A 13,461-nucleotide genomic window follows, 5' to 3' on the forward strand; every position below is an offset into this window, starting at 1 on the left:
GTATATATTAGCGGATATAACATATAAGAGTGTAAAGGGCAAAAAAGCAGCTGAAAGGAGAAGGGTGGTGGTGGTGGCGGGCACTGGCGGCAGACAGGGCTACTTAGCAACGAGATGACCAAACGATCCCCCAGGGTTTAAATGTCTCAATGGAAGAATATGGAGACCAGCTCCAACTAGCCTAAGATTTAGACTCTCGTAGACGTATTTATCGATTCAGATAAGAATCGATAAATACGTCTACGAGAGTCTAAATCTTAGGCTAAGCTCCAACCAATGCACTACAATGGTCAAAATAGCATTTTATTCATGATCACAAGTTCCAGATTGCAGCTTTTATTTTCTTGTGCTTGTTTAAATTTAAAAGCAATTCATTTGTGGAGTATTTCTCTCCCATATTTTCAAGAGTGCAACCAAAGGTTAGGTGGAGGAGACAAACCCAGGACTCCCAAGCAAGCAGTAGACAACATTTCGAGACAAAAGTGAGCTGCCCTTGGGAAGGGGAGATATTGCGCTTTGAGCGTCAGGCTGGCAATGCCTGTCAGTGTCAACCACTGAATGTTCCTGCTTGCCTTGAACACAGATCTAATTTTCTCAGTAGAAGAGCCAGAGAAAGAGACCACTCCGTCCCCAACCACTGCAGATGCACTACTAGTTGTATTGTATTAAGTAGCAATGCATACAGATTGGTTAAAATTATTTAACAAAAAAAAAATATATACTTTGTTTCGACATTACTGCTGCTGTTAAAGCTCTCAAGCAGCTTGCTGCTTCTTGTTAACTGGATATGTGTGGTAGCCAATTATAAGGGACTGTCTGGGCTAGCTGGCCTGCTCTGCCAGAATACAAAAGGCTCCTTGTGTTTTGGCTCTGTATCCCTTATTGAAACACTTGAATGGCATCCCAAATGCACTCAGGCAGAAACGTGTGTGTGTGTGTGTGTGTGTGTGTGTGTGTGTGTGTGTGTGTGTGTGTGTGTGTGTGTGTGTGTGTGTGTGTGTGTGACCTTTCAACACATCCTATTTAAACCGCAGCCAGTACATTTACCGTAGTTATCATCACGTGTTTCATCATCACATTCTCAACTATTTCTTCTCCAGATCCTTTGCATGGAGAAGAGCTTGGAAGAAATGCTGACAAGAGTGGACGAGTTTGTCGGCATGCTTGACATGGTAGGTTTGAATTGGTCCAGAATGTTATATACTTTCATACATTATACTTTTCGGATGCTTTATCATGCTTAGTACCATGCCAAATGATCTACAAGCTTGTAGCGTGGCACCAAGTGCCGCGCTACGAGATTGTAGATCTGCTATTTTTTTGGTGGTGCAAATCTTTGAATTATATTCTTTCAGAGTGAACGTTTTTAACTCAAATATTTGCTTCTGGGGGGTTCCTGGAACAACATATTTTCAGATGGGGGTCCTTGACATGAAAATGTTTGAGAACGACTGACATAGAAATTAGAAACATGGGTTTTTAAGAAAACTGTCAGGAGAGTCGTGCACTGATAATAACTGTTGCCACGCGCATGACTCTGTCATTATGACGAAGTATTAATCGGTTCCTTACTCTCTTGTCAGATCCGCAATGACACCTCCCAGATAGTGAATGAGAGTCTACCTCAAATCCAACGGAAATCTGATGAAATGAGACAAATATACAGAAGAATTGACAAGTTAGAAGTAAGTACCAAGTTTGTTGTCTTAAACATTCTCGCCCGTTACCATAGGCTGTGCTCTATGGCCAGAAGAGAGCCATTAACCTAGTCGGATTAAAGTTTTATTAAATTAAAACACCAAATACTATTCGTTAATATTGGTAATGATGAAATCAATGCATTATTTGTAATAATTTATACATGTTTGCTTATCTTGTAGTTGTTTTTCCCTTTCTTTTATGTCATGATGCATAGTTTACTTGTCTAAAGCAGGGATTGTGGGGGTCAAATCTATGTGAGATATTTTTATCTCTGCAGTGTTTGTTCCCTAGCAGCACATTTCTACTGACAAGGTGTCTTTGTTTGTGTCTCTAGGCATTGGTGAAGATAGTTGGTGCCAACGTGTGTGCCATGGAGGAGCAGGTCACACAGGGGGAGAGTGAGCTAGGAACGCTGCCAGGGGCTTTCAAGAAGATCCTGCGCACAATGACGGTGCCAAGTTTCTTAAACGTGAGCGCTCTGTTAAATGCCTATAGATAAATAGCGTTTACTTTTTCAGTGAGTTTGTTTCCTCAATAGTTTTTTACTAGGTTGTATTAACAGTATTATTACACAGTCAAATTGGGACTGTAAAGGTGGTTGCACACCGGCCACGTTTGTCGGAAAACCGATGGAGAAACGCTCGGTGTGTGGGGACGCGCCCCAAGTGAGCCTATAGATCTTGTGTTTTTTCCATGCGACACTGTTATGACGAAGTATAACGTTGGGCTAAGACGAAGCTGCAATACTATAAACAAAGATGGCTAGCTGCCAATATGCAAGTTGCTACTCGCATACCATTGTTAAGGAAACAAACAAATTCGTCATATAATGCAAATTCATAATAACACAAATAAACTCCTCAGACCTAGTATCCCTAGGTCTGCACTATGGCTACTTTTGCTGTTTGAAGTGCTGTACAATGTACATATAGAAGTATATAGAAAACAAAACCCAGCAAAGAGCAGAATTATTATTCCAATGGGAATTATTTTATTTCTTTTCAAGCCGTGTTATTAAACCATTAAAGTAATACATTTTACCTATCCAATCACAGAAACCGGCCAGCCCAAGAAGACCAAATCCTCACCACCGCCAAGAGATTCCCGCTGTGTTCCGAACAGACGACTATTTCGCATCACATCCGGAACAGTGACCTCGGTCCCCACAAGAACACTTCATAACAAGGACAGGATTCTAACTTCGGAAGCCTGCTGGTTGGAACTGTAGAGACTATACTGCCGTCCATCTATACCGGTGCAACAGATCGACAAAGCAATATCAAGCCTTTCTGAACAAGTCGGTGGAAATCCAATCCAAGATTTCTCTGTGTCACTCACTGGGGCAGCAATGACACTCACTGAACTGTAGAAAATGATTTTTTTTTAAAAAGTGCCTAATAGGGTCTTTTTTTCTCTCTCTCTTGATTTCACAAATTGTGAAGATAAAAATGCACAGAATGCTGTACATTTACAGTCAGTCAAAAGAACAACGCCATCCCTCTTGCCTGTAGGATAACTGGACTATAAAGGACTTATTACCTGGAGAATCAACCCAGCTGTTTTTATATGAATTCCTACTTCTGACGTTTGTATAGACCTGTATACTGTTACGTACTTAATTATATTTATTGTATCATTGAATCACCCCAAAAATACTGGTCTCTCTACTAGCTCTGCGCTTACTATGTCTTCCATTAGGGTGTGTTCACAGTTCACACTGTCCGCTTGTTACGAAGGCAAAGCGCTGCCCAGAGTGCTTTTCTCTGCTGGACCACAGTCTGGACAGAGGTACGGAACAATAAAAAACCTCGTCTTACGAGTTCCCACTGGATGAAGCTTGTTTTAAAGCTTACTTCAGGCTAAAGCAAGGGGCGGAAAACCTGCAGAGGGTTGTATTGAGCCAGCAGTCTTGACTGAGACACATTTTAATGGGGTCAGCTGATTAAAAGCAGCCCACATCATGAAAGTGTCCCCGAACAAGACAACTACCCCCACTGCTCCTAATAGTTAGGATGGGTTAAATGCAGAGGACAAATACCCCTAAAACAATATGCACATTCTCAAAATAGTAAAACTATTCTCATATTTTTTTTCTTTTGGCCAAATTGGCAAATTCAGCTCTCTGACCAGCGCATTTTAAAAATGGCACGGCTTTTGCGCTAAGCGGTCAGCGTGAATATGCCTTTATAACATATTCACTGTTTTGCAGGCCAATCATTTTCACATGCACATTTTTCTAAGCACACTAGACTAGAGCATAAGAAGAGTATAATAACATCACAAGCCAGACTATCTAACCAGGTCTTGATCCAAGGTCAGATCAAGTGGCCCTTTCAACTAAGGAACTTCATTAAGTCAACAACAGTGCTGTGCCACGTATTTCACAGGTTCTGGATTTGTTTCACATAAGGTTCTCGGAACCTAATTTAGGCCCTGCTAAGGAGGACGTATTAATTACCGGTAATTAACCCCTGGAACCCATGGGAGGAGGGAGGGGTGCTGTTGCTCTGGATTGGTCAAGCTAATGTGACAACTCTGGAACCAAATGCTGTCGCAAAATACAATGCCGTCATCGAAAATAGCACACATACAAGCTCAACGCATCGATTGCATTGTGCGCTAGAGCTTAAGATGTAATTGAAGTGTTAACATTACGTACTGTAGTATACTAAGATGGAACCTTGGATCTTGTTCCATGTGGGGGGGAAAAACCAATTGTAAGATGTGATTTGGTGTGTGATTTCCATGAATGAACCTCACCAGTCAATGATGACAAATCATTTACATGCCAAAATCGTCAATAAAGTTGTTATACTCAGACAGGTGTGACGTTCATAAAGGGAATTCATTTGGCGGCCAAGCGTTCATAGCGACGTCGCTTTTTCATCCTTCGATGTCGGCTCTTCCTATCATCGTGAAGTAGAATTCACCAAGTGTTGGATGGATTGTTCACCCACTAATAGGGGACATGAGCTGGGTTTAGACCGTCGAGACGGGTTAGTTTTAGCCTACTGATGACGTGTTGTTGCAATAGTAATCCCGCTCAGTACGAGAGGAACCGCAGGTTCAGACATTTGGTTTCTGTCATTTTACAGACATTAAAAACATCCTTTTACGGAGCTAATAGCATGGTTGTTTTTCTCAACCGTTTTGTACGTGGGGCGGATCGCTGGAATCGGCCCGGCCCCCTGGGCGTGTTTCTGGGGGTCTGGATGTTCCAGGGACTCCCCCGGAGACCCACAGAGACCCCCACATGGTGGTTTCTCTACCGTTTCGGACATTATTGAAGATAGATATTACTGAAAATATGTTTTTGAGGGGCGCTAGCCCCTCCTATACACAGGTTTAATGTTTGTCTTTAATTCAATGTTTGTTTCATAAACACCATTGACAATGAAGGGAAAATGTACGTCATAATGTGCCTCGTTACGTTTATTGTTAATGGCGTTTAATGTTTGTGTTGGCACCGTTTGTTTTACATCACCTAATCAATATGAGTTAGACTTTAATATATTAGTGACCCTCACTCACTCAGGTGTGATTTTTGTTATTAGTGTAGATTTTCGTCTTACACAAATATTAAATTCCCATTGACAATGAATGGAGAATTTACGTCATGTGACGAGCAAATCTCCTATTTTTTGTATTTGTTTTACCCTCTAGCCTACTAGGCTGCAGCTGCTTCCTACAGAGCCAGGGTGACATTGTCTTATTTTCCATAATTCCTATAATAATTTGTAGTTTCAAAGACAGTATCAACTTTCTGCCCCATTTGAGTTTTATCTTAAAACATTTGTGTGCACCTCTTTATTGTGAAAATTTTCAAACAGATCGGCTGCTTGTGTTTCCGCCATGAGCTGCTATGGGAATCATATGTGTTAATTAAATGATTCATTATTAGTTATAAAGCTTACTGATCGCATTACATTTGTTTGGCAGGATGTAATTAGGATTGGATTTTTTGACATCTAGAAAAAAAAGATTTCTCCCAATGTTTTGTCATTATATTGTCTATTGTCACCACATTACCTTTCTGGGTTTCAGTAGCGATATGGCAATACAAAAATAAATCTCACGTAGGCATAATAATTGGGAAAGCGTAATTGTGTGTGTAGATAGATAGCACATATACCGCTCTTGGATAACATATCACAATTAAAGTTTTCTGCTGTTTCTGCCATTCAAACGAAACAGAAAAATCTGAGTGATACTGTACTCTACTGTACTGTACTGTACTGTACTACAGTAGCCAACAGCACTGTACTGTACTGTACTGTACTGTACTGTACTGCACTACAGTAGCCAACAGCACTGTACTGTACTGTACTGTACTGTACTGTACTGTACTGTACAAGCCCTCCTCACTGGCCTGTGTGTGTCTGTGTTAGGCTGTGCAACAGTGACACTTGGCGGTGAACAAACGCTATTATGCCATTTACGTGCTCGGACACAGCCAGGGACACAGGGACAGACCAAGCGACACAGCCACACACATAGCTGTCTATAGGAATACTCTGGATCCAAAACCTACACTCCCAACAGCTACCACCCCGAATAAGCTGGACAGATGTACTCCAATAACCTCTACTCTACGAACCTGCATGTTTCACTCAACGTTTATATAATCGTCATGGGGCCTGTGACAGACTAGACTGGGGGCCATTAAAAAAGAAATTGCCTATATATTTATTTTAACCAAAACATTATACATTTCAAAAATAGCTGCAATACATCACAAATCACAATGCAAGGCGTTGTGAACTTACAGATCAACATCTTTTTTTATGAATTATTTTAAATGTTCGTCCAAAATTAGGGATTGAAGTGGTTAAGAATGATTGGAAGAGGAAATTGGATAGGCTGCATTTTTATTCCTTTCTCAAGACGAATGTTAATAGCAATAGTCTTATTTACACATGCCATGTGTGTTGCTAGTATTTTGCTAGTAATCTCCAAGCTGAGTTAGCTGGCCCTGAGATTCAACGGTTTGCAAAATTGAACAAAGTGATGCAGCCTGAAATACTTCGTATTGCAACAGATAACAAACCGTTCTCCTCTAGGTGGAATAACTCGCCGAAATATATTTGACAGTGGCATCTGTGGAAATTGAAGCTGAAAGATCTTGGGGGCTCAATTAAGGCCCAGTCCTGTAGGCTGTACCCTTACTAGGTTTTTTGAGTGGTGCAAATATAGACAGCTATGTGTCAATGTGTGTCCCTGGGTCCTTGGGTCTGTCCCTGGCTGGGTCACTGGGTCTGTCCGAGCACGAAAATAACGTTATAGCGTTTGTTCAGCACCAAGTGTCACTGTTGCAGTACAGTACAGTACAGTACAGTACACTGATCTTTCATACATAATTATCATAGTTATTCCATGCGCGACATATACACATATAGGCCATACACTCGCACGTGGTCAATGAAATGATTTATTTTCCAAAGATTCGGCACGGCATACTACGTTACGTATATTAGCATATAACAGTAGACTACACCACGGAGTGAGTATGCCAATGAAGGAAGTATATAACCGTTGCCATACTCATAGACAGGAGACATGAAGTCCGAGACCCACATGAGATAGATCGTTGTTAGACCCCGCCTTGCCTTCTGTCTTTTTCTCTCTTTGTTTTCCTGCCTTTCCCTGCTGCTGCCTTGCTCTTTGAGGGATCGGGGTAGGCCGAGTTGGTGAGTTGGCAGAGCTCAGGCGACTCAAACTTCTTCCTGATTGGGTCCAATAATTTGTTCAGCGCAACCACCACTGAGGCCTTCAAGTCCTTCGGGTCAATCAACTTATCCTCAAAGTCCTTCTTCAGTTGCTCAAACACAGTATAGGTTTGGTCTTCGCCCCACTTGGGGTCTCTTTCAAGGACAAACTGTCCGCAGAGTGGGAAGAGGACATGTTGGACAAAAGACAGAACTCCGTTGTTCTCGGTGTTGCCGGGCTCACAGAAAGCCTTATTCAGCTTCTTCTTCACATCCTCATTTTTATCCAGGATATCAATCTTTGACTCTTCGAGGGAAGAGCTCATCTTGGTGCCCATCAGTCCTGGCACCATGGGATTCATCAAATGGATGCGCTTGGCATAGCCCAAGGAGGGCAAGTACTTCTCTGCCAGAGTGAAAATCTTCCTTTGGTCAACTCCTCCAAACTGAGCATCCACTTTCAGGTACTCCTCATCTAGAGCCTGTAATCCAGGGTACAGCAAGCCACTCAGCAGAGGATTTTCCACCTGTTTGACCACCTCAGCTCCAGCCTTCTTGGCATCATGTTGAGTGACCATGGTCGACAGACGGTACATATCCAGATTGTATTGGCGCGAGAGCTGGTAGTCCGTTCCCTTGACAAACTTGAGTTTATCCAACGACACCCCGATGCTCTCCAGTATGGCCTTGATGATCTGTTCATAGTACTGCACCCTGTGCTCCAGCAGATCCAAGGGAGCCTTCATATTGTCCAGGAAGGCATGCAGGTCAGCAAGCAAGATGGTCACCTCACACCCAGCCTTGAGGAAGTCTGCAATTTTTAACATAGGGACGAAGTAGGCAACATGAGGTTTGCCTGTGGTGGCTGTTCCCCAGTACACCTTCAACTCTCTCTCCTGGAGAATGTGTTTAAGTTTCTGGTCGTCACCCAGGACCTCCTGCAGGTTCCTTGTGATGAGGTGGAACTTCTCCTCTGGACTTAGCTCTTGTGCCATGCTCTCTCGCTCCATGTCTTTAATGTTCTCTTCTGTTTTCACAATCTTAATATGGTCCTTCTGCTCTGTCAAATTGGCGAAAAGGAATTCCCCATCTCCAGTCAATTTAAATCTCTCCTCCTCCACCCATTCCTCTCTCTCAACCACAGACTCTTCTTCCATGTCCTCGATGTCGTCTTGCGACAGGAGCCTTTCAATCGGTTCGTCTTTTGTCTCACATTCATTGGCCTCCTTGATGGGCTGGTTCATTTCGTCCCAGTCCTTCAGGAGGGTGTCTGCCTGTCTTTGTTTCCTTTTTTGCATGTAGGAGTAACCAAACATAAGTGTTCCTGCGGCCATCGCAGAGACGCCGATACCGAACACCTTCGGCATAAACATTACTGAAGTTGAATGAACGCTTCTTACTAAAGGAATAGCCTCAGAAACCCAGACATTTTATTTCAAAGGCGTGACTCCACTAATGCATTAGTTTAGGGTCGACATGGAATTATATACCATGTCACAGCTGTGCATTGATTAGACAGCATTTTCTGATGTCATAACAGTCGTTATGGTAGCAGGACGGACTATTCACGACGTTGCACCTAAGGCACTTGTTATAAAGGCTTTAACTTAGAGCTCCATATATGGGAATAATTTTAATTTATAGTCCCATATATGGAGACAACGGCGATATCCAGCACAAAGATGGATATACAGTGGTGACATCATCGTGACACTAGACTTGCACATCATAAAAGGCAGATCCCAGCTTCTAAACCTCAGATACCATCTTGGTTTACTATATCCTATAGGGCATAGTTTACCTTACTGTAAATCGCTCTGATTAAGAGCATCAGTGCTAAGTGCTAAATGCCTAAATTTAGGCAGCTGAATCGACTGAGTCAAAGAAATTGACAGATGTGTCCTCATTGTATTTATGATAGTAGGGTTTTTCAGTGATTCTGAATCTGAACAGCTGTTGTCCAGCTAACTGAGGGAGCCATGCATGCATTGTTTTTCCAAGACTATAAATATTGACACACAGAGCAAGTCTGTAGTGCTTTTTCTAGTTTTATTCTCTTAGCAGATTTATTTTGTATTGACCTGTAGACCTACTTTCATTGAACTGTACCATTCTACAAACAGTTAATACAATTTTCAATCATAATCAATCAATCAATGAATGTCATCAAATAGCTCTCGACATTAGAGCTATGGACCAGAGTGTGTACACACACACACACACACACACACACACACACACACTCCTTAGACACACCCTCTCACAAAGCCACTACCCAATCATATCACGCGTCGTTCCGTCGTGTTCTATGTTTGGCCACTGTAAATTGTGACGTCAAGACGCTTTCGTAACCCGTATGAAGCGGGAATATTGTGGCAGACACTATTGCCGTGTGGACCTTTTTTACAGTCTATAGTGGTGGGGACGGACTGTTGGACGAGCCACGTTGAGCTGTGTCTGGATTTATTTTTTAACAGCACAGGGTAAATAATTCCCTTTAATCGACACATTACAGGCCTGGTTGGTAGAATTTGTCTGGAGTTAAATTATTTCTTGCCCTGAAAAGGGAAATTGCAACGCATGGCAATGCGTTACATTTTCCTTTTTCAGGGCAGTTTCTACTCCGTTCGTTCGACGGTGTAGCATACAGAAAATAGCCTATAAAGGTAGACTACTATAATTCCATTCCACGAATCCATTTGCGAGAGGCAACGTTAGCCTCGCAGTGGCCAGACAGTCTGGACCAGGGCTATATGCACCGCCGTAGGACGAAAATGAACCTTACCAGGCTAATGATTTCATATGTTTGTGGAAGTTCTTGCAAGTGTATATTTGTATATGTCTATGATGAATTGAATAAGGTGGACCCTCTTGTAAACAAGCGTAGTGCTTTTGGGTCGTCCACTCACAGTTACGTTTTTTGTATTGAGTTGTGCTTGAAATGTAAACTGTTAATAAATACTTCAATCAAAAACTACTAAGTTCAAGGTTCAACGTTCTTCTTTACTGTGTACTGTACATGTACAGTACATAAGAGTAAAAACGTATTTTAGTTTGGCTTCCTTCAGACAATGCAGCAGCATCGATGGCATAACATTCAAAACAACAAAAAGCACAGCAAACAAAGGGAAAGAATAAAGAGTGCAAGTAAGAGCAATCAAATAGTAAAAAAAATAGTGACATGTAGCAAAGTTAGGTAAACCTTTGTGAAGAGCTTCACCGTATAGTTTAAGTTTAATGAGACCGGTCCTTAACTTATTACATAATCTAATCTATACTTTGCATTTACACATGACTAATGCCTTAAGTCAAAGTTCAGAGTGAGCCGGTGTTGTTCGCTCCAACTTTTTGACAGTGTCAGTGTTCTCTGTTTTCCACCAGGGAGGGGAGGGGAGACCACAAACAATGTTAAACTCACCAACATTGCAGCTGTAGGGCAAGCTTGAATGATTTCTCTTTCAATCTGCAAAGCGTTGGTTTCATAAAAATCCACCGTAGACATGAGCTACTTGTCAAGAGATTCCGTGCAGGTGATTATTGTTCAAGTGTTGGAGAGTTTGGAAGTGCTCGTCAAAGTCACTGACCGGCTCTGCGTTTCGAATTTGCACATGTATGATGCAGGAGGCAGAAGGTGACACGCTGTTAATGAAAACGAGCGCTTCCAAACTCCAACACAAATAACCACCTGCATGGAATTTGTTGACAGAGTAGCTCATAACATGTCTACAGTGGATTTTTATGAAACAAACGCTTTGCAGATAGAAAGAGGATCATTCATGCTTGCCCTACAGCTGCAATGTTATGGAGTTTAACGTTTAATACAAGCAGACCTTAAATTTCAATTTGATCAATGGGCTGTAAATGGAGGGTATTGCAACTCTAGATTCAACCCATTATAACAAAAAATAGTGTGGCAAATTGCAGCTAGACATAATTCAAATGTTAGTTGATAATTTACACAGCTTTACTTTCAGAAATGTAGAGCTGTTTCTAGCTTTACCGTCACTACTGTCTTTCCAGCTGAGAAATAGCCATAATCATGTGTGCCTTTTCAATACCCGTTCAAAATCTCTTCACAGTTCTGAATCTGCAGTCGGAGCTATGGCTACTAAAGAAATGTGGGAACAGATTGGAGAGGGGTTTGTTGGAGAATATTACAGACGATTCGACAAAAACGAATTAAGGCCGAGTCTTGGTGAATTATATGTAAGTATATCCATTGTCTACTCAACTTTTGCTAGTTTTAATTTGGATACACCTCATGTTATCAGTTGTTCTCAAACATTGCCATTTCAAGGACCCCCTAATTGATATTTGGGGAAACTTGACATGGAAAATGTATGACAGAAATCGGTCCCTATTTTGGGAATGTCATTTTTCACTTTCAAAGGTGAAGCCTGCCACTAGGTTGGTTGCATGATAGGATAGGTCTTCCACACACTTGTAGTAAATGTTCTCAAAACAAAATGAGATATCCCCATTGTCAATCGTCTTTGTCATTATTAATATGGGGCGGCAGTGGCTCAGGGGTAGAGTGGCCGGTAGAACAGCTAGATGGAAACCGTGAGGTTAGTGGTTATACCACTGCAGTTCGATCCCGGTCAAAGTGTCCTTGAGCAAGACGCTAAACCCCAAATTGCTCCCGAATTCCGATGTGCAGGTTGGGGCCTTGCATGGTTTCCTCCGCCATTGGTGTACGAGTGTGTGTGTGTGTGTTTGTGTGTGTGTGTGTGTGTGTGTGAATGTAATGCACAATCTATGTAAAGCACCTTGAATAAAGGCACTATATAATTGCACCATTTATTATTATTTATTGTATTCATTCTCTCTCAGTGTAATGACTCCTGCTTGACGTGGGAAGGAGAGGGCTTCCCAGGGAGGACTGCCATAGTTGGCAAACTAACCGTAAGTTTGACTTCTCTGGTCGGATAGTGTTGGGGTTGCTCAGTATTCTGTTATGATTGGGATGGGATAACAGTCTGCAATTGGACCATCGGTTACCGCTCTGTGGCCGAAGGGCTCTTTTGCATTTGCCCAGTGCAAGAGGAAGATATAGCATTCTGTGTGTGCGAGCGCACTCGCTTCGGATGTTATTATCACCACCCCTTAATCAAGAGAACGTTCGTGATCAGCACCTTAGAAATACCCCTAGTATGTGATAATCACACATACTGGGAAAACCGGAAGTGAAACTAAGGGAGTGTTTGCTTTTTGTGACCGTGACGGCGGAGCTCCGTCTCTGGTGGCCTTGAGCCACGTGAGGCACCGCCGAGCGAGGCGCTAGCCGAGCGAGTCTCTGTGCCAAGTGTTGCGACGGCCACAATAGCCGACTCAGCGCTGTTCGAGTTGCGTCCCGATAGGCAGAGAATAGTAAATATTAGTACATTTAGTAGCCCCTAGTTTCCATGCCCCGACCATAGAGTTGGAAACGACACGTCCAGTGTCGTTGACCAGGCTATGTCTACACCACCCTGCATGCGTGCAGTCCGGGTGAACACAGCCAAACACCACGTCTAGTATGGCCATATTCTAACATCCTCCTGATAGCGGTTGATTTCATATATTTAATGCAGTGATAACATATGAATCCGCTCGCGAGCGTGGGTGCACACGCAGATTTGACAAGATTCTGTTATTTCATGCACTAACTTCCATATCTCTGCTGTCAGGAGGAAACCTCATCATAACTCCAAAATGTTAATTTTTCAGGAAATGAAAGATTTTTTTTTCAGGAAATAAAGAAAACCTTATATTTTAAAAACAAAGCAATACAGCCACATCAAAGTTGGTGTTGTAACTTTATCGTCAATTACTTCCATAAGAGGGGGAGAGGTGTTGGAGTTAGTTGCTTTAGCAGACATTTTGAGTGTCCAATGGAGTTAAGAGGTTTTGTCCAAAGCACTTTTTACTACTTTTCATTGGTTCAATATTTTCGAAACAACACACTAGCTGTTCAATAGCACTGATTTATGCCAAAATTGAGTTATGAGGTTTCCTCCCGACAGCAACGATATCTGACTTGATGGTTCTCCCTTTCATAGAGTTTGCCTTTTGG

At 42.2% G+C, this 13,461-nt stretch overlaps 2 protein-coding genes across 2 annotated transcripts in view; one reads left to right on the forward strand and one right to left on the reverse strand.

The window, feature by feature from the left end:
• Positions 1–4,650, forward strand: part of bloc1s4 (biogenesis of lysosomal organelles complex-1, subunit 4, cappuccino) — a 5,285-nt gene extending 635 nt beyond the window's left edge. The window contains exons 2-5 of the mRNA XM_080787361.1: positions 1,101–1,172; positions 1,584–1,685; positions 2,036–2,170; positions 2,757–4,650. Coding sequence (XP_080643487.1) covers positions 1,101–1,172; positions 1,584–1,685; positions 2,036–2,170; positions 2,757–2,855 — 408 coding nt within the window. The 3' untranslated portion in view covers positions 2,856–4,650. The remainder of the gene's footprint in view (positions 1–1,100; positions 1,173–1,583; positions 1,686–2,035; positions 2,171–2,756) is intronic.
• Positions 4,651–7,291: 2,641 nt separating this feature from the next.
• On the reverse strand, positions 7,292–8,401 carry LOC308331671 (tyrosine--tRNA ligase, cytoplasmic-like; the record flags this gene model as incomplete). The annotated part of the gene is made up of 1 exon (XM_080787160.1): positions 7,292–8,401. The coding sequence occupies one exon, from the start codon at positions 8,399–8,401 to the stop codon at positions 7,292–7,294; it is 1,110 nt and encodes a 369-aa protein (XP_080643286.1).
• Positions 8,402–13,461: the final 5,060 nt, after the last annotated feature.

The sequence above is a fragment of the Protomyctophum bolini genome (genome assembly GCF_963924005.1).
Source record: "Protomyctophum bolini genome assembly, chromosome: 17".
Classification (NCBI taxonomy): domain Eukaryota; kingdom Metazoa; phylum Chordata; class Actinopteri; order Myctophiformes; family Myctophidae; genus Protomyctophum; species Protomyctophum bolini.